Source organism: Mycteria americana, chromosome 1 (assembly GCF_035582795.1).
Source record: "Mycteria americana isolate JAX WOST 10 ecotype Jacksonville Zoo and Gardens chromosome 1, USCA_MyAme_1.0, whole genome shotgun sequence".
NCBI lineage: Eukaryota > Metazoa > Chordata > Aves > Ciconiiformes > Ciconiidae > Mycteria > Mycteria americana.
This window is the reverse complement of record NC_134365.1, coordinates 220167183-220192076: the sequence shown is the minus strand read 5'-3', so window position 1 is coordinate 220192076 and position 24894 is coordinate 220167183. Positions and strand designations below refer to the sequence as shown.

General features: G+C 49.8%; 1 protein-coding gene across 1 annotated transcript; it reads left to right on the top strand.

Moving 5' to 3' along the window:
• Nucleotides 1–315: 315 nt before the first annotated feature.
• On the top strand, nt 316–24325 carry MOGAT2 (monoacylglycerol O-acyltransferase 2). The gene is made up of 6 exons (XM_075492044.1): nt 316–409; nt 8676–8854; nt 20457–20661; nt 22121–22295; nt 22454–22653; nt 24171–24325. Exons 1-6 carry the CDS (start codon nt 316–318, stop codon nt 24323–24325), a joined length of 1008 nt encoding a protein of 335 aa, XP_075348159.1.
• The last annotated feature ends 569 nt before the right edge of the window (nt 24326–24894 follow it).

The following is a 24894-nucleotide window of genomic DNA, read 5'->3' as shown; positions in this document are numbered from 1 at the left end:
GAAAGAGACAGGCACTCGAAAGCAGGACTGGGTCCTGAAGGAAGTTTACTTCCCGGATTTGGGTGGTAAAAGCATGAAATCCTCACCGTGTAACCACGTGGTGAGTCACATTGGTATAAAGTCGGTGACACCTCCCAGCAGCGTCCCTCTGCTCCCCATACGGGAGGGTGGCTGCGGGCAGCCACCTCCGCCACTGTACATTGCACAATGCCCTATACTGTAAGACTGGGTAAATATTGACGGGCGACTTTGCACTTTGCATTCGCCACTTGCGGAGCTTCCTTCTCCTTTTGAGACGTGCACGCAGAGCCCAAGATGAAGGTTGAGTTTGCTCCGCTCTCCGTGCCACTACAGAGAAGGCTTCAGACGGCATCGGTGGTTCAATGGGTCTTCAGCTTCCTAGGTCTAGGTAAGAGACATCTCCTTTTCCTTCCCTGAGAAGCCAGAGCAGCTTTTGCCCCAACCCCTTCTCTCCTCGACCCCAAGGAAGACCTGGGACCGAAGGAAAGTGGCATTAAAGGCATCTTTTGGGAGCCTGCAGCGAATCCCAGGCCACGTTAGGACAAGTGATTAGCAGCAGATGTTGCACTCGCATGTCTGTTTGTCTCGCTGTATTGAAGAGCAGTGTGGGAGGCTCTGCCTCACTAAAGCAGTTCTTTTTTTTTTCCTTTTTTTTTTTTTTTTTTTGGTTTCTTCTCGCCGCCCAATCTGAGCACGGTGGCATTAGGGAAGGTATGGCTGCGTGCCTGTGCGTGGAAACATCTATGGGTCTTACACAGCAGCTAAACCCGTGTGGGGTTTCAGCTTCTCCTGCTCTTTAGGTTTAGTGTTTTCCTGGTCTAAGGTGCTGCCCTGCCTAGTGTTAGTAATGAGAAATGGTATTCCCATGCCTGAGGGATGGTACAATGGGAAGAGCGTGAGGGACTCTGCTTTGCCACCCTGGGAACAGACCCTTCACTTTATACAGATGCCCCTGCATGACACAAAAGGGCATTTTTCCAGGAAAACCCAAGCAGGTTGGGGAAGAGACAGATTAACAAACTGGGACCCGGACAAACTCACTGCTGTGTGGAAGGCATCAGGTGCTCTGCAGTTTTGGATAGGATGCACTAAGAAATAAGGAGATGGGAGACTCGGAGCCAGGTTATCACAGAGTGCGAACTGCCTGGGGCGATTTACAGCCCATCAGGAGCCAAGCTGGAAAGAGACATCCTAGAGTTTGCCTTGCCATTGTCATGCCAATTCTTAATCTCAGATGGGATCTGTGTAAAGCTTCTGCTTTATAGTGGCAGGATAGTTGTTGACTAGTCCCAATACACAGAGGCAGCAGATCTTTGTGTATATATGGGTCCCTGCACGCAAGGATCTCCAAAACAATACCTGGAAAGAAAGCACAGGCTATGCTTCAGAGCCTCATGAAGTTTCTGAGATGGCTCCATCCAAACTCTGCTACAGACCTGGGGCTGAATGGCCACCTCTGCACCAGTATTTGATGGACTAGAGCACTGGGCCATACTGGTCCAGACGGTGCAGCTGTTTGCATGCTTCTTGGCATAGGTTTAGCCCATGCCAAGTAACGCTCTTCCAAACTACATGTTGGCACAGTTTGGGCAATGGCAGAGGCCAGGGACTGTTGCTGGTAGCCAGGATGGGTGAGGCTGCCCTTTATTGCAAGAGAAGAGAATCAGCAACGTGGACACGATTGGGCAACGCTCTTCATCCCCTGGGTCAGCAAATGCGCTCTACTGAGTTGCTTTGGAGACGTGTGACCAGTGTGGCCCCTTGGGTTGCTCTGGGACAAGCTGGAGGACATCCCTCTCCAGATGGAGGGAAAATCCTGGTGTGGCAGCGGTGGCATGGCCAGCTGAGCTGCCACAAGGCACGGTTATGGCATGGCAGAGCGCAGGGCACATGGTGCCATCCTGTACTTGCGTTGTAAACCCTGGGGCTCTTCTAGTGCAGAAGAGATCCCAGCTGTGATCAACCTTCCCCTGCGCACTGGAGACCACCTTGCAGGAGGACACATGGGTGTTGTTAACAGCATAGGGGAGGGAAGATCTGGCAAAAGCCATGCAGCCTTGGACCCAACCGGCCAGACTGGGACATTTTGGGGTGCTCTGTAGCTCCCTCTCTGCCCCTGTGGCCGGATTTCCTTCCATGGTGCCTGGATGGGATGGGACGTAGTAGAGATGTGGCTGCCATGTTAACAAGGGATACGACAACACATCCCCATTCCCAGCACGGATGCAGCTGGGGCTTACAGAGCTTTAACAGTGTTTTCCAGCAAAACAACTTGTACTTTAGGTTTTTCCCTTCCTGGTATTGGGAGCAAGCTGGCACTTGACTTTTCAGTGATGGAAGTGACTTGTGGAGCCAGCAGAAAGCCAGAAAATGGACTGTGGAATCCTCCACAGTCGGAGGGTAACGTGGAGCTACTCGAAATGCAGGCTCTGCCTCCTGCAGGGAAATGGAGCTTGCCCTGAATGAGGATGAGACCCCAACCCACACCTCCTCCATGCCTGGCCTTCCAGAGATTACTGTCTTTCCCTGGAACAGTTTTTCTTTGATTTTGTTTTTTTTTTTTTGTGATACAAGCTGAAATGAAAAGCAGTTAAGAAATGCTATAAGAAAGGCATTAGAAAGGTGATAACCAAACCTTGTGGAGCGATTCCAGCTGGTTTGATTCATTTTACGAAGTTTCTTTCATCCTGGAGCTTTCCACCCAAAAGCTCTCAGTTTAACAACTGCGAAAGCTTGATGCTAAGGGATACCCTTACTTTCATCCCACGAGCTGCCGAACACCCCGTGCCACACTCAGTTATAACCCTCAGGCACAGAGATCAGACCTTCCGTGGGCAGGATTTGGCCACCAGCTGCTCCTTTCTCTCTGAGACAGGCTTGTGCTGCTGCTGCCAGAAAAGGGCTTCCGAAAACGCACGGTCAGCTGCTGCCAGACATTTGCACAGCCCTTTAGCTGGAGATCCCAGCAGCCGCCGCTCTGCAGCACTGGTCGCAGGCAGCCGTTGCTATGGTTGTGCAAATGCATCCCCCAAGAAGCCAAGCACCGGGCGAGGAGCTCATTCATTCTCTGCGGGGTGCTGGATGAGTGTGGCAGCTTGACCCCGGTGCTGGCAGGGAGCTCTGCTGCAGCGTCTCTTGCAACAGGCAGGCATTGTCCGTGCCGCTGCCGGTTTTCTTGAGGATGCTGCCGGCAAGGGCGCTGAGATGAAAGGTGCCGTTTGCTTCAGATGCTGACAGCTGCTGGAAGGAGAGTGCACGGCGCAAGGATGGGATGCGGGGCATGGAGTGGGGACCCCGTTGCCTCCCCACTGCAGGATCCCAGTACTGACCGGTGCCCCCTCCTAATACAGTGGAGCCAGGCTTCTGCAAGGCACCGAAATCAGCGGGCTGCTGCACCGCTTCCCGCTGCCTCTCTGATTCCCCGTCCCCGTGGACTTGGGCATGGGCATCCATCCAGACACAGCATGCAGAAGCATTAGTGTAGGGCTGAAGCCATGCAAACAAACCCAGCGCAGGGGCAGGAGACCTGTGCACGCTGCTTCTGCAGATCCAGTCTATGACACCCAGCCTTTGGACCCTTTCAGTGGGGAGGGTTGGCTCAAAGGGCACGCGGTGCCAGCGTGAGTCAGGCCCCCTTGACAGCTGACTGTAGTCCACAGCCTGGGACAGCCTGGCTAGGCTGCCGGGCTTGGCTCTGCCGAGGGGTACAGCATCTGTGCAGGCTGTCACCGTCAGGGACTCTAGGCTGGCACTGGGGACCTCAGCAATGTGCATCTTGCAAAGCCTCCTGACAACTGCAATATGAGTCTGACTCACTCTGGGGCTGCTGCGATGCCAAAAGTCGCTTTCCAAAGGTTGCCGATTTTCCCATTTCAGGTTGAATGAGCAAATGCTGGGTTAGCAACACTGCTGGGCACAGCAGCACTTTGATGGGACATGGTCTCTGTTTTGACTTGGCCAGAAAAGTCATCCATGTGCTACTAGCCTGTGGCACGCTTGGGGCCTGTGGCATATACGTGTGCTGTCTGTGATATGCCCGTGTTTTTGGGCAGCTCACAACAAAACTACTTAACACAAGATACCCACCACCAAACACTTCATTTTTGCTCTGAGCTTCTTTGAGGGAGCCCAGCCCAGGAAACCACTTGGCCTGTGAGGGGATCCAAGAAAGCCATCACATCCATATGGATGTGTCTTCTCTTTGCTGACTCCTGTACGGCCATGGAGATGGGAGGTGCTCGGTCCTGGATCATGAAGAGCTGCTTCAGAAGCACCCCTGGTCCTTCAGAAGCACCCTGCACCCAGGCTGGGTGCAGACCTTGGTGGCCCTGCAGTCCAGGAACGTCCAGAGCCACACCTCACCACAGACAAACCTCCCTGCATCTGGCCTGAACAGAAAGTGTAAGATTTCGGGTCTGTATGGAGCTTTCCTTCTTGTCAAGGGCGCTTTGGGTTTTGTTTTAGTTTGAAGGGGTCTCTCTTCACTTTCCATGGCAGAGTAGACAGTCCAGCAGCCCAGCCTAGGATTCTCTGGCCATTTTCAGGCAACTGAACTGATGTGATTGCAACGACATGCACGATGCCCTTAGACCTCCTCTTGCAGCCCATGGTGATGTCTGCCTTGAAAGGGCTCTGTGGAAGGGCTTAAGCCGTTTTATAGCAATTTAGCATGTGCAGTTGGGCTACCTGGCAAGAGCCCAGACCTGCAGAGGGAGGAGATGAGGATCAGGTCTGTTTGCAACCGCATCCCCAAACCTGTCTGTTCCTCCTGAGTGCAACCATGTCTTGAGACATTGCAGCCTGAGGCTGGGAATCAAGAGAGTTACGAGGGCAGAAGGGTGGAAGGTAGATATTGTAGTGATGCTACGGCTGAATACTGAAGGTAATTCTCCCCTTCTTTCCCTTAAAGAATACTGTAAAGGCAGGGAGGCAGAGCCATGTTATAATTACATTTCATTGCCATTTGGGTGCCTGACGCTCCTGCAGTCCCCATCCTCACCAGAGAGCTTGCTTCCATGGAGAGCTTGACCAAGGTGAGAGTTGGAACTAGATGGTCTTTAAGGTCCCTTCCAACACAAACCATTCTATGATTCTAAGCTGGAGAGCTTGTCTGGCTCTGCAGAGCCCTGGCAGCTGACGGGGTTCAAAGATGGGTTTCTAATGAACCGGGGACTTGCAGGTTTCCTCCCATCCCCATCATGACACAGACTGCCATCTCTTCCAGCGGCATTTCCGAGACCTGACAGCCCTTTGCGGGTTGCTTTGTGGGTACAGCGGATTGTACATAGGCTGGAGTTTGGCCCCAGGAGGGAGATATCTGCTGAGGTTCCCTGGCCAAGAGCCTAATGCCATGTTTGTGATATCCTTTAAAGTGTTTGCCTGGCAGGTAGCCCAGAAAATGACAGTTGTTTGTAGGAAAGCAGATGCTGAGGGAAATATGGCTCTCATAGGGGCAGCTCTGAAGTGGTCCCCAGTCCAGAGAGGGACAGGCAAGAAACCCTCGTGATTCCTCATTTTCTTCTTGGGATTCTCCTCAAGGGAAGAAAGCAATGATTATGGGGAACAGCCTCACAACAAGCAAATATTCCTGTTTGCCACCCATCCCTTCTGCCCTGTCCTGCAGAAAAGAAGCAGAAAGGGCAAGGAGGTGGCTTTAGGTTGTCCTTGCTGCTCTGCCTCTGGGAGGTGACCTGTGGAGGCAGGAGAGTGTGTGTTCCTCTCCAGCATGGATTCAGGAAAGACGTGGGATTTGCAGGAATAGAAATAGATCTTGGCTCCTGGTGCACAGTCCTTCCCTCTAGCCCTTAGCTCAAATGGATGCAGGATTTGGCCCTTTTTTGTGTGGGATGTTATTTTTCAGCAGCTTGGAGAACAAGGAGACTCTAAGATGTGAAGAGTCACCTGTGTAACCTAAAAGAGGCCGGGTCGATGCCGGTGAAGGGACCCTGGAGCCAGGCTGAAGAGCATGAAGTCCTGGGCAGTGGGGCTGGTGGTGGACCCAGCCTGGGGATCTGACATGGCTTTCAGGAAGCAGCAATACAGCTCTGTGGCAAATATCTTGCCACTGGTGGTCCAGAAAGTCTTGGTGTCTAACCGATGAGATCGCACTGCCTCTGCTATGTTTTCACTGAAGAGTTTGAGGACATGACACACAGATGTCTGCGAGAAAGTTGGAAGGGGAGTGTCCTTGATCCAAGCAGCTATGGTGACTCCCCCTCACACACCAGGCAGCGGTACAGAGTGCCCCCTTCTCGCCAAAATACAGCCCATAAATAATCATGTGTCTGCCTAAGGCTGGGATTGGTTTGGATGCAGACAGTAGGATTTAACTACATTTTCTGGAACTTTCCTGTCTCTGTGGTCCCATCCACAGCAACTTTCAGACTTGAGGGTCCAGTCTGGGACAGGAATGGGCTCCTTTCCCACAGCAACCAGGACACCGTAAGATTTTACAAGCACACACACACACAAAAAAAAAATCTTAAGATTGAGTGAAGGTCACTGTGTGCAAATTCTGCCCTGAGAAAAAGAAAAGTTGAATTGCAAATGAATCGAGGGAGAAATTAATAATTATATAATTGCAAGATAAAGCCTCACTTGGGTGATAAGGGTTTGGACCAGAACAACTCCTTCATTTTGCAGAATGCACTTTGAGCTTTGCACGGCATGATAAAAACAGAATTAAACATTGCACAGTTCTGCAGCAGACCTGATGACCTGGCTCCCAGGTGCAGTAAAATTGCAACCTATGCGTTGTTCCTCAAGCAGTGTTTATGTGTCACGTAGACGCTGGAGCTTCGTTTCATGCTGGATGCTATTTTCCTCAAGAGTTATAAAGACTGTGTCTGTGCCATTTGAAAGGAGCGGTGCCAGGTACGAGCAGTGGCTCATTCTGACCTGGAGGACGCATTGCAGGTTAGACCTGTTGCTCTGCAGAGAGCTGCAGTGTTTCCCCATGCACTGTATTAGTGCCTACCCAGGCGCCTGCCACAGTGTCTCTACCTATGTGAGGACATAAGATCCCATTCTCTACCTATATGAGGACATAAGATCCCATTTCAGCTGTAAGGAGATTTAGGAACCTGCTAGATTATAGCTTTTTTTTTTTTTTTCCCCCGTAGGAATTACCAGCACCATCATGCCAGTGTTTTAAAACGGAGCAGGGATTTGTTTTTACATGCAAAGCTCTGGGATCAGGCTGACTTATCACAAAAAAAAAAAAGACTACAAACCAGACCTACTTATTTATCCTTAAGTAAAAGCAAAAAGGAGGTACAAGGAGGTCTTAAATGAGAGCATTGTATACGCCTTCTCTGATAGGCCTTAGCTGAGATGAGCTGGAGAGGGCAGGTGCCACGTGACTCCCAAAGATGAAAATCCAGGTCTCAGAGGATGAGGGCATGGATGCATCTATCTCACAGCTGAAGCTGAAGCTGAAGCTGAAGCTGAAGCTGAACAGGGCATCTCCATCCTCACGTCCTTCAGCCCTGGGTGCTGGATCTGTGATGAAGACCCAGAGAAGAACAAAATATATAACCCACTACACATGATGTAACCCATGAGCTGGGGAAGGGAAAGGGCTTGGATGAATGGGGGTTTTTTTTAGCTCAGTCTCCACCTTCCCAGACAACACCAAGGCTTCCAGAGGGACAGATGGAGAGGACACAGCTCTTCCCGGGCACTTTTTAGGGCACCTGCTTTACCACGTGGCAGGTTGGTGGCCATCAGTGCTTCCCAGTCTCTGCAGACAGACAGTGTTGGGCTTGGGTGGGATTTGATGTACCAAGTGATGGTTGTTTGCACACAGACATTTCTTCTCTTGTTCCTGTGCCAAAACATAAGGCATGAGGGAGGTAGAGGGCAAAGCTGAGTACTGACTGGAAGCAGCTCAGAAAAGTCTTTAATGACTTGGGAAAGTCCCAAGTCATTAATGTCTTAGGGAATGAAATGGACCATTCGTATAAAATCTGTGATGACACCGAGTTGAAAGGACTGAAAATCCTCTAGAGGCTAAGATTAAAGTTGAGAGTGAACCCAAGAAGTGGAGGAAAAGGTCCAAAATCAATGAGAAAAAACTCAATAAAGAGTAAAATCTTATATATGGAAAGATAAAAAATTAAAAATCCAAGACACAATTAAAATGGGGAATCGATAGCTCAGGACAAAGCTATTGGGGACTGTACAGACAGGGCATAGTGCCCTGCTTTGCTGCTGTTGCAAAATGCCAGGTGTCATCAGGGGGTATTAACAGGAGTTTTGGGGTAAAACATGGGCATTATTGTTGCAGAGGTCAGACTGACTCCAGAGAAAACCCAGACAGCAAAGGGATAGAGATCTGATCCACAAGAACCCTCTGGATGCAGTGAGGTCCTTCAGTCGTGTGGGAAGAGGGGAACACGGTGGCCTTTGGAGAAGTAGGTGGTTGGTGCGAGGATGGTGCTTGGTTGGTCTCCAGGTTCCTGGGGCAGATAGGAAAGAAACCACCGCTTTGCATCAAAGGTGCCTTCACACTGATAAAATAATTCAGCAGCAAGCCCCGTGAAGGCTTGGGCTCCATCCCAGGTCCAAACAGACCGAGTCCCTTCAGGTGAATCATTCTTCTCCCAATGCCCACCTAACCCAACTGCCAACTCACTGTCTGGCTTTTCTCTCAGCACAGTGCTGCACAGCTGCCTTCATCGCCCTCTTCTTCACGCGTTTTTGGCTGGTCAGTGCCCTCTACACTGTATGGTGGTTCATAGACAGGGAAAAACCCTGCAAGGGCGGGAGGCGGATCCATGCCCTCCGGAACAGCGTCGTCTGGAGGTACATGAAGGACTATTTCCCCATCACGGTAAGTGCCACCGATCCCATCGGCTCTTAGGAGATGTAGAGACCAACTTTGTCCTTGGTATTTGGAGGTGGGTCTGGGGCCAGCAGCGATGGCATGGGGTGCTTGGAGGTCAGGATTGTCTTCCCAGCTCCCAGATTACTGCAAGACCCAGAAAAAATATAGACCAACATTTTCACAACCTCATCCTTTAATCATCTGCCTTTTACACACCCATTTAATCTCGCTGCATTCCAGGGAAATCTCCCCTTTCCTGTTTTCCGTGTCTATATTGCAACACTCCTGCTCTTCAGGTTGCTCAGCATTTACCCAGTGGACACAGGGCCAAGTTTTGACCAAAATCCAAGAGGTCCTGGCACCCTGCAAGGTCAGCGTCCCATTCTTCTGGGGAAGAGGCTGGATGGGTAAAGCTGGGTGTGCACTGGGCAGTCTCACAAAGTTGCTGTTCCCCTCAGAGGGACTGCTGTGACATTCCAGATTTACTTTAATGCATGTGGCAGGCCTGCCCTTACTCTTTATCCCCTCGGCCAGCATGGACCAGCATGAAGTCCTGCCTCAGGGACATCACAAATTGGTACAAATCTGAGCAATGCAGCAGAAAAGTACGTGGGCCATGCAAGGGAGTGAGTTTCTAAGGCAGACCAAGCTATGGGAATTTGTAAGATAACTCCTTTAGTGAGATATTGCCTGTTGAGGGAACTCAGATGGGATGCAGACAGCTGTGCCTCGTGGTTAGAGACAGCCTGGCGTGAGGAGCTGGGTGCTGCAGTCCAGGTAAAATGAAGTGGGGAGCCCAAACAGCCAAAGGACTCATCAGCACAAAGGAGAAACAAGAGCCCAGTTCGAGAGTCCATCCTGCATAGAGTAGGGCCTGGGATAAGGATTAGGGGGAGCTGGAGCAAAGAGAGGACCAGAGATGTTGTGCCCAAGGTCACCCACCAGGTTTGCTGCTCAACCAGAAATAAGAGCCAGCTCTTTCAAACTCCAGCCCTGCACTTCAGCAGTAAAACATGAGGTTTCTCTCTTCAGTTTGTCACAGAGAAAAAAACCATGGATCCCCAATAAAACACACCCGAAATTTTCAAGGTCCTGGAGTGCAGACTGCAAGATTGGTGCGGAAGGAGATTAATTTAGGGCAGAAATCAGGGCTGGGCAAAAAATGAGACAATGAGATCTGTCTGGATCTCTCCTACCATTTCTGAGTGGATCTTACCCATACTTGTGTTATAACAACTCAGATGGGCACATCTGCCCTTAAAATGATGATGCCTAAAATGCATCTTCTCATGTCACATCATTCCCTTTGGCAGGCCACAACTCAGTACGATATTGACCCTAGTGCTACAGGTAAAACGGGGGCTTTGCCAAGCCACAACCTGGTTACACAGACAGTGTGTCCCAGCAAACGTTGCTCCTTTTCATCAGAGGGGAATCATCACTTGATATCAAGGCAAACTGCCTTGACTGCAACACCCTGGATATACTTAGATCTGCCTGTAAAGGCACCACCTCCAGGATACTCCAAAAGCAAACGTTGCACAAGGAAAATCAGACCTTTTTGATTTCCCTTCCCCTCATTTCAGTTTTCATCTCATCCCAATATGCTTCTTGGGTTGGTGAAGGTGAAGGACTGTGACTGTGTCCGGTTAGTGGCATACAGCACTGTGCAAGCTGGGATTGCCTCTCACCGGACCTGGGTGCAACTGGTAGAGGTAGATGTGCTGGGTTGAACTGGACCATCACCCTCCCTTTCCACTGCTGTGGACAATTCAAGTAAATCCACTTAATTTTGTGCTGGAAGCTGGCATACGCTAGCCAAACTTCCCATGTCTCAGCTGAGTGAACTGCATCTCCCTTAGCCTCTCCAGGACCATCCATGAGAGCAAGTCTACCTCGCCCGTGTCCTACTGTCATTGAGTTTCTTTGCACAAAGGCATGGCAGAGAGTGATGCTGAGGACGTGCCGTGAGTTATTTCATGGCTAATCTCAGAGCTTAACTTGTGATTTAAGGACTTCTGGATGAGCTTCAAAGCAAGGCCCCAAAAAGGTATATCATAGTCTTCTGGGGAGGAATGAAAGCACATCCCAGGAAAGCTCATGGTGAGTTTTACCGTAAGGGACAGGTAATATTTTATGGTGTTTAATAAGAAACACCAAAGGGGTTCCCAATAAATTATTCTCAAGGTTGCCTTAGAAAATGCTAGAATTGCCATGAGCTATGTATGTGGCTGTAATGCTTATATGCAATATATATTCTGTAAATTATTTGTGGCCATGAACTGCTGCTTGGCCAATGTTGTACCAACCTCTCTGCTACAACTCAGCTGCCAGCTCAGCCCAGAGACACCTCTTCTCCTCTCCCTTTGTAAGGCCATGTAAACCGTCTCCAGAACGCCACACTGCGTCGTCCGTCTGTCCTTCCTTCCCTGGGTGCCACTGCCAGGCAGGGAGGACCTGGCAGGAGGACCAGTAAGACCAGTAGAGGGAGCATGGCTACTGGGTTTGGCTGCAGCTCACTGGGTGAAGGCAGGGAGGGTTTGGTGGAGCCTTTCTCTTCGCTAGTCTGGGAGAAGTCAGAGGGGGCTCCGCAAAAGGACAGAGGAAAACAAAAATATAATAAAAAGGGTATTAGAACCAAGCAATCTCATAATATTATTTCCTTAAAACATGTTCTCAGTGTCCCACACTTTTTTGCTCAAGGACTTTCTAAGCCAGAATATAGGATTTAACAGCCCGTGCCGAATGCATCTGCTACCATTTGTCACTACAAGAGCACGGAAAAACACTTGGCATCCCCAACACCCCGCAGCAAGGAGCTCCCCAGGTGAACCACACCGTGTGAAGACTTCCCCGCTCCCTGCTCATTTCACTGGAAGCTCCCTGGTTAGCCCAAGCAAATCCTGTCCTACCTACCCATGCCTCTCCTGGTTTTATACTCTGTTATATCCCACATCTGCCAGCTTTTTTCCCACCTAAAAACCGCAAATGTGTTTGCTTCCTTGCACGGAAAGTATTTCATTTCATACCTCCAAGCGCGGGCTGATTTGTTCCTAGCAGCGTGGAAGTTAAGCGTCGTAAATATTGCTTTTGCCATCCTGTATGCTGCTCTCGCGAGGAGCTGAGCTGAGTTTTTGGTCTGAGCACACACAGCTGGATGCTCCCATGGACCCTCACTTGTGCAAAGCCCCAGTCAGAACAGGGGCACAGGGGGAGTGGGATCTGGGGAGACAGACAGGGTGGGCACCCAACACCCCAGGCTGTATTTGCGTGTAGATTGAGTTCGTTCAACCCTGGAGGATTAGTCATTCTGGGAAGATTCAATGTGGCTCCTAATCCGCCCAGATGCCGGCAGCAAACTTAGCATGCAAGTTTGCTGCCGGCAAGCATCAGTGTTTGGAGGCAGGAAGAGCTGCCTGCTATTTTATTTTAGGAAGTGACTTTAAATGCTGCATTTAAGGGATCCCTGGGCGTGTTTGCAGCCGAGGAAGCAAAGAGAGGTTGGGATGAGCATCTGTTTTCTGGGGATCTGGGCAGCGTGAATTTGCATTTTGCTGCAGCGAGCGTCTGGCAAGTGGGAGCATGCAGGCTCTGAGCTCTGCCTCCCCAGCGCATGCAAGGAGCACCCTCTGCCGATACCACCCTTGCACAAGTACCACTTTGCTGCTTGGGTTATTCCCCTTGGAGCTAACTGTATTTTAGTTAGGGGTTTGGGAGCTATAGGGTAGGCAGGACATGAATGAGTTTGGGTGGTTTTAAAAGGGGGCGATGAGAAAAAAAGCACTGAGAATCCAAGGGCGGGTCCAGTGCATTGCCCAGGGAAGTTATTTCTGCTTCATCCTCCCTGTATTTTAACCCTGTTCTAGTCTGTCTTTTTTATACGCCCTCATGACAGGCCTGCAATACATGGCTGAGCTCAGCTGGGTCTTAAAAGTGGGGAAAATATACCAAAAGGTGCAAAATGAATCTGTTTGGGGCAAGCTACAGTTGAACAGATATCCAGTGGTGCCTATTGTGGGCTGATGTTGCCTTCAGAGAGATTTTGGATACCTTGGACTGGTCTACCTATGCTGTGTTCAATAAGCAGTCAATAATGCGTCTGCTGCTGCCAGGTCTCTGCCCAAACCTTTATCTCCATTTGCGCAGGCCCTTCCCCATCATTTATCAGCGTGGCATCTTTATTATGAAGGATACACCCAGCATTACAGTAAAAACAAATTTCTCCATCACATGGCCAAGCAAATGCACATCTCCACTGCTTCTTCTGCCCTGCCCCATCCCCTCCTGCCAGCCTAAGGCTGCTGTCACCAACCTCCGTCATACAGCCAAGGTGCTTTGGTAACCTCAGCTGAGGAGCACCATGGAGGTGCAGAATGTGAGGACCGGGGTGAAATGGGGAAAGCACAAGCTTGACAAGAGCCATCTCTAGTGTAGTCCTCAAATAGAAGTCACCGTCTCTCTTGCTAGGTATAAGTTGAGGCTGGATGCTTGGCTTAGACAAGACGTTTCACCTTTAGATCACACAACCTGGGTTATGAGTTAAATCTAGCATCAGGAAACTAAAATTAAGGTCTTAGAGGGACAAATTTTGTCTTGAGGTGCTGTCATCATTCAGAGCAACCCCAGCAGGCACCATTTTACCAGCTTTACTCAGGGCAGCCTGAAAAGTGCCTGCTGTGTGGAGAAGGTCCTTGTGGTCTTCACTGCACTGTTTTCCCCTTGTAAAGAGCCACAGGATGTTTCTTACCAGCCTTGGGATTATCTAAGTGACAGTTGGACCTTACTATCTATAGCAACTGGCAGAGTCCCAGCCTCTGTCGTGCTTGGGGACTTGCTGGCATTATTGTTTTTTTGTTAGCATAACTAAAATGAGTTATTGGAGAATTAGTTGACCCCCCTAGGACCTGTGATTTGGGATGGCTCCATCCCATAGCTCATTCATCCTCATAATTGCATAAACCATGACGGGGGTTATTTGAGTGTGTTGCGGTTCTGGGGAAGTACAAGGCATGGCAGAGAGGGGACAGCCCAAGTTCACGTGAACCAAGCCCTGCCAGGAATGTTTTCTTTCTTTTCATAGAAGAGTGGTATTACTTGTAAGTGGGGATTTTGTGTCATGGCCCATGATATTAGATATAATTTCTGATTTCCAGCAGTCTTGGCTGTTCACTTTGCTTCCTTCTGTTGGCTGGAGGAGAGAGGAGGGATTGTTAGGGCAAAAGCAAGACGTGGCCAAATGGCCCAAAGCCACCTCTCTCTCCTTTCCTGAGGAACTTCTCTGTCCTATGTCTTGGCCCTCTCTTCTCTGCCCTCGGGTGACCTTAAGTAAGAGAGAGGCCATCACCAAGGTCAGGTCCACCAGATGACTGTGTTCCACCATCCGCACTGCCAAGAAACATGCTAAGCCACTGGATAAAGGAGGCCCTACAAGACCCCACAAAAGCAGCATCACACAAGAGCAAGGGAGGACTTGGGCATTTTGGAGCTGCCATCCTTACCCAGCTTTGGGAGTGAAGGTGATGAAGTCCTATCCTAACTCAATTTAAATCCACCTGGCTGGTCAGACTCCCTGATTCTTGCTGCAAACACAGCTCTGACCTGGTATTGTGGCACCTGGAGAAAACCCCAGTGCCCAAAGTCCTCTTTCTCCAGCTGTCCCTCTCAGACTCATGCCATTCCTGAGACCTGAAACCCATCTTCCTTGGCAGTTGCTGGCAGTACTCAAATATTTGCCCTTCCTTTGGTCTTCCATCCAGACACCCTTGGGTGGGCTACCCGCTTCTCTTCACCTTGGCACGATTTCTCCTTCTTTGGATCTGGTTGAGTTTCTGCATTTCTCTGCTGGGTTTCATCCCACAAAGAAACTGCCTGCATGTTTCATCCTGCAAGAGATGCTCTTTGGAGGTGCACGGATAGACAGCAAGGGACCTGAGGATTTGCTTTGGACAAAGTTGAAAGGAGGTCTATCCTACTTAAGAACAGATTAATGAACATAACATCCTTGGAAAGAGAGTTTGGGGCCAGAGAAGGATAGAAATACAATAGCAATTCAATTTGGGAGACTTCAAATGAAGAAGGCACAAGCTTGCTGACCAGCTTTCCTGACCACATTCTTCTCTGCTCTGCGAACGGCTGTGGGGGTAATGCCATGGTACTGTCTCCTATCCCACGTTCTTCCATCCTTAAGGATGCGATGTTATGGTGGGTCAGTGCTCTCCCTGACTATATGTCCCCTGGCATGGAAAGCACCGTGCGGTGCCCATACTCATCTCAACTTGACTTGATCTAATTCCTCACTTAATAACTTCGTAATCCCTTCAGCCGTGCAAACAATGCTGGCTGGGGGCCTGGGTATTGCTTCATCTCCAGGGTGTGCTGGAGCACCCAGCCCTCCAAGCCTTTGGACTGAGGGAGAATTTTACTTTCCTCAAGCATTAGTACACCAGCCTTACATGGGGAATTGCCCGTCCTCCCTCTTCCCATGGTTTGGGGCAGGACAGTCCAGTCCACAGAGGACAAACAGAAAACCCCAGCCACATCTCGGGGGGTGAATTAAAGCAGCCTTGTTAAACCAGCGCTGAACTCCTGTGCTGATACAGTCACTCAGAAGCCCTAATTCCAATTAGCTTAATTCCACTCCAAAATGAATTAAAAACAAAACAAAACAAAACAAAACAAAACAAATACCAAATGAAGGCCACTTTAATTCCAGCTAAGAGCATCTACTTGGGATGTTAATGCGGTTTAACTAATCCAGTTTTAAATTAATTTGGATTAATTTGCTTGAGATCCTGGCTGGTACGTGGGCTTTTATCAGAGCTCCTAAAAGTCTGCGTATGCATTTCCCTAACACGGCTGACAGTGCATGGAGCAGGTCTCACCACGTCTCTGTGGGAGCTGGGGGAACTGGGGCAGGGTTTCACCCATGTCTTGGACCCACATTTGAGTAGACAGAATAAAGGGGGGGGTTCTGCTACTGAGTAATCACTGTGAGCACTGAACAACTGTAGCTATTGGTATTTCTCCATGAAGGAGAAGCATAAAGTAAGTCTCATCCTTCAAAACACAAATTTAAGTTCATTTGTTGGGAAGGCCAAGGTCACCCCAGATCTGTGATCTGGAAGGACTCATAACACCTTTGACAAGGGGTCATTACCACTGTCAGCAGCCAAGAAACAAGCCGGCATCTCGACCATGCTGAGGGGAATCTTGCAAACCCATGGCTCAGTTTGGAGAGCACAACCCTGAGCTGATAACAGCTGCTTGCCTTCGGACCCCAGGTCATACGCAGTAATTTGGCATCCCTCAGACGCCTCCGAGATGAGAAACTGGTCTTACCAAGAAAACTTCGAGTCAAGCACTTGTCTCACTTAGATGTTTACACACAGACCAGCTTGGCTGGACCCTTAAGTCCTTTGACAATTATTAAAGGTTCAACTGACCCAGAAAGACCAGAGCAGCAGATGCCATCCGGTGGGTGTGGAAATGACAACCCGGCCAAGCCAGGAGGGAGGAGAGTCCCACCCCTGTGTCCCCCAACCCCAGCCCCACTAAGCACTTTGGGGCTGGAGTGCAGGAGAGGGCCGGGCTGTGTTGTGTCAGGTATTAACTTTCCTGGCAGTCTGGGAACAGAGATTGACCTCTGGCAGGAGGAGAGGGAAGAAGCGAATAAACAGTGGAAACAATCCAGATGGGAGGATCGAGTTTCTGTCTTAAAGAGTTTCCAGAAGGAGAAGGGTGGTTTAGAATCCAGGGGCCTGACCTATGGCGTAAGAGACTTTATCCAAATCTCCTCTGCTACAGATTTCCTTCTCCATCTTGTACAAGCTCTTTGGTTTCTCTGTAAGTTCTGGCCAAATCATCCAAATGTGAGCAGACACGGTGACAAAACGGGGACCTTCTCTCCCCTCCTTTGCTTATGCCCTGGAAGGACCCCAGTTTACAGAGCTCAAAGAGGCAAATAATTCAACTAAGTCACTAAGATGTGGTCAGTGCTACTGCAGGGGACAGCTCTTGCAGAAACATTAACCAGATCCACCAACTCTTGAGTGACCAGACACCTACCCTCTAGCTGCCCATGGCTTAGAGCAGGGATTAAAAAATCACAGAATCACAGACTGGTTGAGGTGGGAAGGGACCTCTGGAGGTCATCTGGTCCAAGTCCCTGTGCTCAAGCAGGGCCACCCAGAGCTGGTTGCCCAGGGCTGTACCTAGATGGTTTTTGAATATCTCCAAGGATGGTTACTCCACAACCTCTCTGGACAACCTGTGCCAGTTCTTGGTCACCCTCACAGTGAAAAGGTCTTTCCTGATGGTCAGATGGCACCTCCTGTGTCTCAGTTTTTGCCCATTGCCTCTGGTCCTGACACTGGGCACCATGGAAAAGAGCCTGGCTCCATCCTCTTTGCACGCTCCCTTTGGGTACTTCTATACATTGATGAAATCCCCCCCGAGCCTTCTCTTCTCCTGGCTGAACTGTCCCAGCTCTCTCAGCCTCTCCTCATAGCAGAGGTGCTCCAGTCCCTTCATCATCTTTGTGGCCCTTTGCTGGACTCTCTCCAGTATGTCCATGTCTCTTTTGTACCGAGGAGCCCAAAACTGGACACAGAACTACTGGTGTGGCCTCACCAGTGCTGAGTAGAGGGGAATGATGACCTCCCTCCACCCGCTGGCAATATATCTAATGCAGCCCAGGATACCATTTGCCTTCTTTGCTGTGAGGTCCCATTGCTGGCTGATATTCGACTTGGTGCCCACCAGGACCCCAGGCCCTTTTCTGCCAAGCTGGGTGGCCCCCAGCATGTATTGTTGCATGGGGCTGATCCTCCCCAGGTGCAGGACTTTGTACTTCTCCGTGTTGAACTTCATGATGTTCCTGTCAGCTAGGTACATAGGATACATAGAGCTGGATATATAGATCATGATCAAGCTCCAAAATGTGTGTGTGGTTTAAAAGGACCAATCCAGAACCAACAATGGTTGGTAGGACTCGAGACTTTAGAGGCTTTGAGGCCACTAGGGAGGTGAGGAATCACTTATCAGTGACAGATGTGCTATCCAGGGGCACCATAAAACACCAGGGGTTGCACTTGGCTTTGTCTGTGGCCAGAATTAGTCTTAAAAACAAAACAAAACAAAACAAAAAACCCCTGGAAAAGAATATGATAATGCAGAGCAAGATGAAAAATGCAGTATCTGAAAATAGGTGTGCACTATAAGAAATAAAATAAATCACAAGGTGACCTCAATGGAAAGTATCAAGAGAAAAATATGATCAGCCAGAAATAGAGCTGGAAAGATTGCTGGTTGGTGGGTGTCGAGTCCTTTGTAAGGGGACATAACCTCCCTCTTCTCTTCCCTCACTTCTTATTAGAGATTCATAGAATCACAGAATGATTTGGGTTGGAAGGGACCTTTAAAGGTCATCTAGTCCAACCCCCCTGCCATGGGCAGGGACATCTTCAACCAGATCAGGTTGCTCTGAGCCCCGTCCAACCTCACCTTGAATGTTTCCAGGGATGGGGCATCTACCACCTCTCTGGGCAACCTGGGCCAGTGTCTCACCACCCTCAATGTAAAAAATTTCTTCCTTAGATCTAGTTGGAATCTCCCCTCTTTTAGTTTAAAACCATCACCCCTTGTCCTATCGCTACAGGCCCTATTCTTCATTCTTTCCTCTCCTGTCCTCCCTCCCCTTTCATTGGGGTGAGCACCAAGGCTGGATGTCTCCTAAAGAGGTTTTTTAAGGTTGTGAGCTGTCTTAGCACAGGTGAACTCTCCCGCTGAAGCAGTTTGCTCAGTGGATACCCTGAATTCGACTCTTCATTAGCAAGGAGGGTGGTGTTAGCTTGGGGTGCCACCAGGGGTTGAGCCTGCTGTCATCCCCCCTTCTTGCCACCCCACGGACACACAGCCGGAGATTTAGTGGTTTCCAACACACCCGAGCATCTCGCCTCCCTGCTTATAAATCACGCAGAGATGAAAGGCTGTTTGGAAGCCAAAGATGAATGCAGGAAACATTGATGCAAGCTGAGATTACTCAAAAATGAGCAAATGGTGGCAGGGGCACTTAGTAATTCAGCCATCTGCCCCTCTTCCGGCCTAGGCACCTCTGCACCCGGGCAGCGGTGGGACTCTTGTTTGTCTGTTCCCCTCATTAGGAGCAGGCGCTTGAATGGGCACATGTGTACGGTCAACAGTGCCTTAGGACAGATGGGAAATTAGCCACGATGTGAGAAAGTAAAGTACAACCTCATGATTAACCGGTGGTTCTGGCTGCTTCTAGGAAAACACATGCACCATTAGGTGCTCCCTGAGTGGGGATGGGACCGGGGTGCTCGGAGGGGTGACGTGCTAAAACGCGCAGGGCTTTGGTTCTTCCTGAGCACAAGTGCTTTTGAGCTCTTTGGAAATTCATGGTGGCTCTGTGATGGCTAACCTTGGAAAGGTTCATCCTTCCCTGGTGCTGGGAACATCCTTGGCACCTACAGAAAGGGTGCAGAGGCATCAGCGTTCAGTTTTGACTGCTTCTGCCTGGGTTACGCACATGCTGGCTGCTGTTGGCATGGCAGGGTCTTCTCGGTGGCACAGCTGGAGGGTGGGTTTGTCACACCAGCTCCTCTCCTCTGGGCAGTCCATAGCAAGTGTAACCCACAGAGTCCAAATCCTGGTTGTCCCTTATCTCCCTTTAATCATCCCCTCTTCTGCCGTGGCACCCATTCTCCCATGTAGTATCTCCCAGGCTCCAAACGCACTTTCACATTGGCCGAGTATTTCAGCGAGCTGCTTAGCCAGCCCTCAAGGGCTGGCCGTGCGCTGCACCGCATTTGCAATCCATGCTGTCCGTCTCTAGAACCTGGACACGGGCATTCCCCATTCCCTTCTCCCGGTAAAACTGCAGCAACCTTGGGCAGACATCCGTTGCTCTTTGATGGACTCATGGATTACCTGGGCACCTAACACCGGCACAGGCAGCTGGGTTCTTGCAGGCTTTCCCCGATGAAAAGAAAACCATCAGCTTGTTCTCTGTTAGATGTCTGGGAGCTGGATCTCACCTTACCATGTACAAAAGCATCCTTGAATCACCTGACACGTACTTCAGGACAGGACAAACCTTGGGTCCACACCATGTTGTTGAGCAGGGATGTGTCCCTATGCCAGGTAGCAGCTTTACACGGATAACTACCAGAGTGATTCTGCACTCCCTTTGCTCTTCTGGTTGTGGGGTGGAGGGGGAAGGGGTGGAAATAATTACCCTTGTCTCACTTTTTAGCTTTTTTTCCCATATTAGAAAATGTATTGGAGGTCATTTTAAACAAAGTAGGTTCCCAACAGCATCTAGGCCAGCTCAAGGCAACATGAGGAACTGTGCCATTGGAAATGTCATTTTGGGCCAATGGGTGGGAGGAGATGGAATTACAGGCAATGAAATACCTCTCAGTGAAAAATGATTGAGTTCTTCCAGTTGAGCTTTTCCAACAGAAGGCACAGTGGGTGCTAGGGACCACCCTCCAGAAATCCCCTACCTGCTCTCCATAGCCAATGCTCCATCCCCTCAAGGTGACAGCACTAACTTATGGCCCCATTTTTTGCTCCATCCTGTGCCCAGCTGGTGAAGACGGCGGAGCTGGACCCTAGGCAGAACTACCTGATGGGATTTCACCCCCACGGGGTCCTGGCAGCAGGAGCTTTTCTCAATTTCTGCACGGAGGCATCGGGCTTTTCCACGCTTTTCCCAGGCATCACCCCACACCTGATGATGCTCTCCCTGTGGTTTCGCATCCCCTTCTTCAGGGACTACCTGATGAGCGGAGGTAAGCAGGGAGGCAGCATGGGCAAGCAGTGGGATGGATGGGTGAGTCGGATGCTTTTTGGGGGAGCAGAGAGTGAAAACACCAGGGAGGCTTGGGAAGAGGAGTCAAGGGTCTGTTTGTCCCCATCTGTGGCCGATCTGATCCCATGCGTGGACACAACTGCGGGAGGTGGTACCCAAAAACTCTATGAAGTTCAAAATTGCCCTCCGAGCTCTTACCTATGTTGTTCGACTTCACAGACCACCGCTGAGCTCACGGCATCGCTGTGCCGGGCACTGTGTAACGGCACCGTGCAGAGCAGGTTGTGAGCAGAAATGCTGAGTCTGTAGAGACCAGCAGGACAGGGCGGTCCTGTATTTATTTCTTTCCATGCAAATAACATTCAGGCTTGAAACTGTGATTGCCACTGAAAGGAGGAGAAAACCTATTTTTCCGAAGCTGCTGCTGCTTGCAGGGAAGCAGCAGCCAGGGAGAGAGGATACAAATAGCAGCTCGCGCTGTTGCAAAACCAGGTGGCAGGAGTGGAAGAAGAAATGAAAAGGAATAGGTAAAAATTAAATGGAGAGAGGGGAAAGGGAGTCTGGAGAGATTTTTGGAGACCGGCAGGAGATGATGTCCATCTCTCACTGGTGGGCTTGGAGAATGGCCGCTTCTCCAGCCAAAGGGGCTCATGTCGTAGGCAGGATTTGATAGACAAAACACAGGCATCCAGCTCTGTCTGAGATACCCCAGGGCATTCATCACCTTGTTTTCCATGTAAACCCTGGCTCCTGCTGCTGAAAAAATATTTACACGGAGAGCGAGGAATCATAACAGCGAGATACAAGAGAGTTATGACCCAGGCGAAAGAAGGTTTAATCGCTGTAATGTGGGAGTTCGGTGCATAGCTCATTTTCAGGTCGATTGAATCCATTTGACAAAGAGGTTTTAATTTGCAAATTATTTCAGCCCCCGAAACAAGGATTTTTTAAAAAAAATCGAAACAACGTTGCTTTGTCATTTCTGAATTAAAGGTCTCTCAAATTTGTAAGTAAATAACAACAAGGGATCAAATTCTGCATTAAATTCCACTTTAAATTAGCAGCATCCACTGAAATTCGTGTGTGTTTTGACCTAAAGCAAATGTCTCACTGCCTCTGGAATGATTCAGGGTTGGACATGGTTTCATTTGACAACAAACTGAAAGACATTTTCCCTGAGGCTTAAGTGCAGCTAGTTCTCAGTTTACTTTTTTCCTGATTTTTTCCAGCAAAGGGATATATATTCACACAGCAAAACCATGCATGAATCCAGCACCTTTCAGGGGAGCTGGGCTGAGATTGCCAAAGTGTAGGAAAACTCTGAAAATAAAGTGTCTAGCACCCCTCCAGAGCTGGATAACAGGGAAAAAAGGTACAGAGCAAACCACAGTCGTGTGGGTTTTACAGGTGCTCTTTTTTTCTTCTTCTCTGCCCCCCAGGCCTCGTCTCCTCCGACAAGGAGAGCGCATCCTACGTGCTGCAGAAGCCGGAGGGCGGGAACATGCTGGCCATCATCGTCGGCGGGGCGCAGGAAGCGCTGGATGCCCGGCCGGGATCCTACACCTTGCTGCTGAAGAATAGGAAGGGATTTGTCCGCCTGGCCATCGAGCACGGGTGATGCAGGGGATGGGGTCAAGGGGTGCTTGGGGAGGGATGCTCCGGTCTGTGGCTGGTTAATGGGGTGTTCCCACTGATTTTGGAGAGGGGGGGAAGGCGTGCTGGGGTGGGCTTTGCTAATCATGCCCCTAATCATGGGGTTCGACTCCCCGCAGCACCCCGCTGGTTCCCATCTTTTCCTTTGGGGAGAATGACCTCTTCGAGCAGGTGAGAAACCCCAAGGGCTCCTGGCTGCGGCAGCTCCAGCACCGGCTCCAGCAGATCATGGGCATCTCCCTTCCCCTCTTCCACGCGCGAGGCATATTCCAGTACAGCTTTGGGCTGGTACCCTACCGGCGGCCCATCTGCACCGTGGGTAAGTCCTTCCTGGGACACCGGCACGATGCCGGCCACATTCAGCCTGGCCAAAGCGGGGACCAGGGACAGTCCCGGGGTTGTGTCGTCCTCCTGCCGGGCTGGAGCATCATGCCAGAGAGCACGAGCTGTGGTGGGCTAGAAACGTGCTGGCAAAGGAGCATCCCCAACTGCTCACGTGTCACGCTGGTTTGGGACCCTGGCTTGGTCTTGTGGCAGAGGTCAGGCCATCTGGGCTGTGCTGAGAAAGCCCCAGAGCAAACATGGACACCCCATCACCCTTGTGGGATGCAGCCAACCCCAACCCCAGTGCAACCCGGTGGTGTGAACCACTGCAACAGTGTTGGGTTAAAGCCAATTTAACAAACACGAGTAGGACAACGCCTACACGGTTTGCAGTTTTGCTCAGTGTCCTGTGCAGACAGCCACAAAAAAACAACCTATTTGCACATGAACAAGTCACACTGTTTCAACCTGAGACGATGCCCCCAGGAGACCAGATTTCAAGGAAGTCTTTTGGTTTTGAAGAATTTTCTTCTGATTTCAACAACTCCATGCTTGGCCCACCGGCATGACTGATGCTCTGTGAATCAGTCTAATTAAAGAGGCTGTTTGGAAAGGTCAGAGCTCACCCCACTGATTAGGTTTGACAGCCAGCAATTACTTCTAATAGTTTTACAACCTGTTTGGATTGTCTCAATGGTTTTATGAGCTGTGCAGTATCACAAGGGCTCTTCATTAGTCCGATGAGGAGCAGCGTTACACGATGATGAAACCCTCCATCACTTGACAAACACAATTTCAGTAAGAGACCAGAGCAACAGAGGTACCTCATGGACTTCCCTGTCCCCTGCAGGCACCCGGTCCTGCTGCTGGTGGCTCTGGGAGATGGGAACGGGCTTATTCTAGTGCTGGGAATCAAATTATTTAGATTTTTACTTAGATTTTTTTTAAAAAAGCATGATTTTCTAAAGATAATTGGGTACTTAGATCCTAATAAAAATCAGATATTTCACTGAGCCTTTGATCTGAGCAAAGTGGAAGCACTCCAGTCACTAGTGTATTTACATAGCCTTGGGCTCCCCCATGCCGCAGTTTCCCCATTTGCAACGCAGATTCCCAGGGCCATGTGGGAACAGCTTGGAAAGCCCAGCCCAAATATTAGGATGATGTTGTCTTTATCTGCAGCACACCTGAGATGTTAGGAGCAGCTGTAGGGACTGCATTGGGATGCAGTACTTTTTAGTTCAGAGAGCTACACAAGGATCTTTGGCATTAACCAACTTTACAGGTGGGGAAACTGAGGCAAGGAGCGATGTGACCTAGCAGACCAGGATCAGAACCTCGATCTCCCTACCTCCTTGGCTGTGCTGCTTCCCAAACCCCAGGACACGACTGGTCATATCAATCTGTCCACCGCATCCTTGGAGAGGTGGCCCCCAGCTCTGTGCTAAGAAGCGCGCAGTGTCCAGAGGGACCTGACACTGGCTCCTCCTAATGCCTCTGCTTGTTTTCCAGTTGGGAAGCCAATTCCAGTGCTGAGGAAGCACAGACCCTCCGAGGAAGAGGTTGATCGAGTCCATCAGAAATACCTGAATGAATTATGCAAGCTCTTTGAGGAGCACAAAGCTAAATATAACATTCCGGAAGACAAACACCTGGAATTTATATAGAGATCCTCAAGCAAGGTGAAACCATGGAGATCAAGCTCCAAGTTTTCCCTTATCTCTGGAACTATTTCACAACCTCACCTTAGTCACAGTTAACATATGGGCCATACACTGTAGGGAGAAGGACTTGATTTTCCCAGCATTTGCATGGGTTTAGGGCCAGAGTTTCATTTTTTCTCCCTGTAGGACACATACAAGATATAAAGAAGAAGGAAAAAAAAAACCCATCTGACCAACCCAGCACTGTTGAAACTCCCCAACAGAAAACTCACACTTCCAGTCTGGTTTGGAGGCTACTTTTTCAAGATATTTCCAGGCAAACATGAATTATAGGAAGTTTCCTTTGCATTATTTTCATTCAGAAATGGGATGATGATGAGCCATAATTTCCGCTGAACGCATATGTTCTTTAAAATATAATCTGTCTAGATCAACAAATGATCATTGTTTGCTTGGTGCTCTGCATGTCTTTAATTGCTCTGGGCTCTTTTCTCCCCACCTGAAACACAGTTTATCAGAAAGCTCATACTGCCAGCACGGTGCCGGGCACCCTTGGTAGCAACACGATGCCG

Bases quoted from the DNA above. Each gene is read 5' to 3' on its own strand.
- MOGAT2 (XM_075492044.1), top strand. From the start codon at position 316: ATGAAGGTTGAGTTTGCTCCGCTCTCCGTGCCACTACAGAGAAGGCTT. The intron at 8,855-20,456 runs GTAAGTGCCACC...TCCTGTGCCCAG, and splicing joins AGGACTATTTCCCCATCACG to CTGGTGAAGACGGCGGAGCT. The intron at 22,296-22,453 runs GTGATGCAGGGG...GACTCCCCGCAG, and splicing joins CGCCTGGCCATCGAGCACGG to CACCCCGCTGGTTCCCATCT.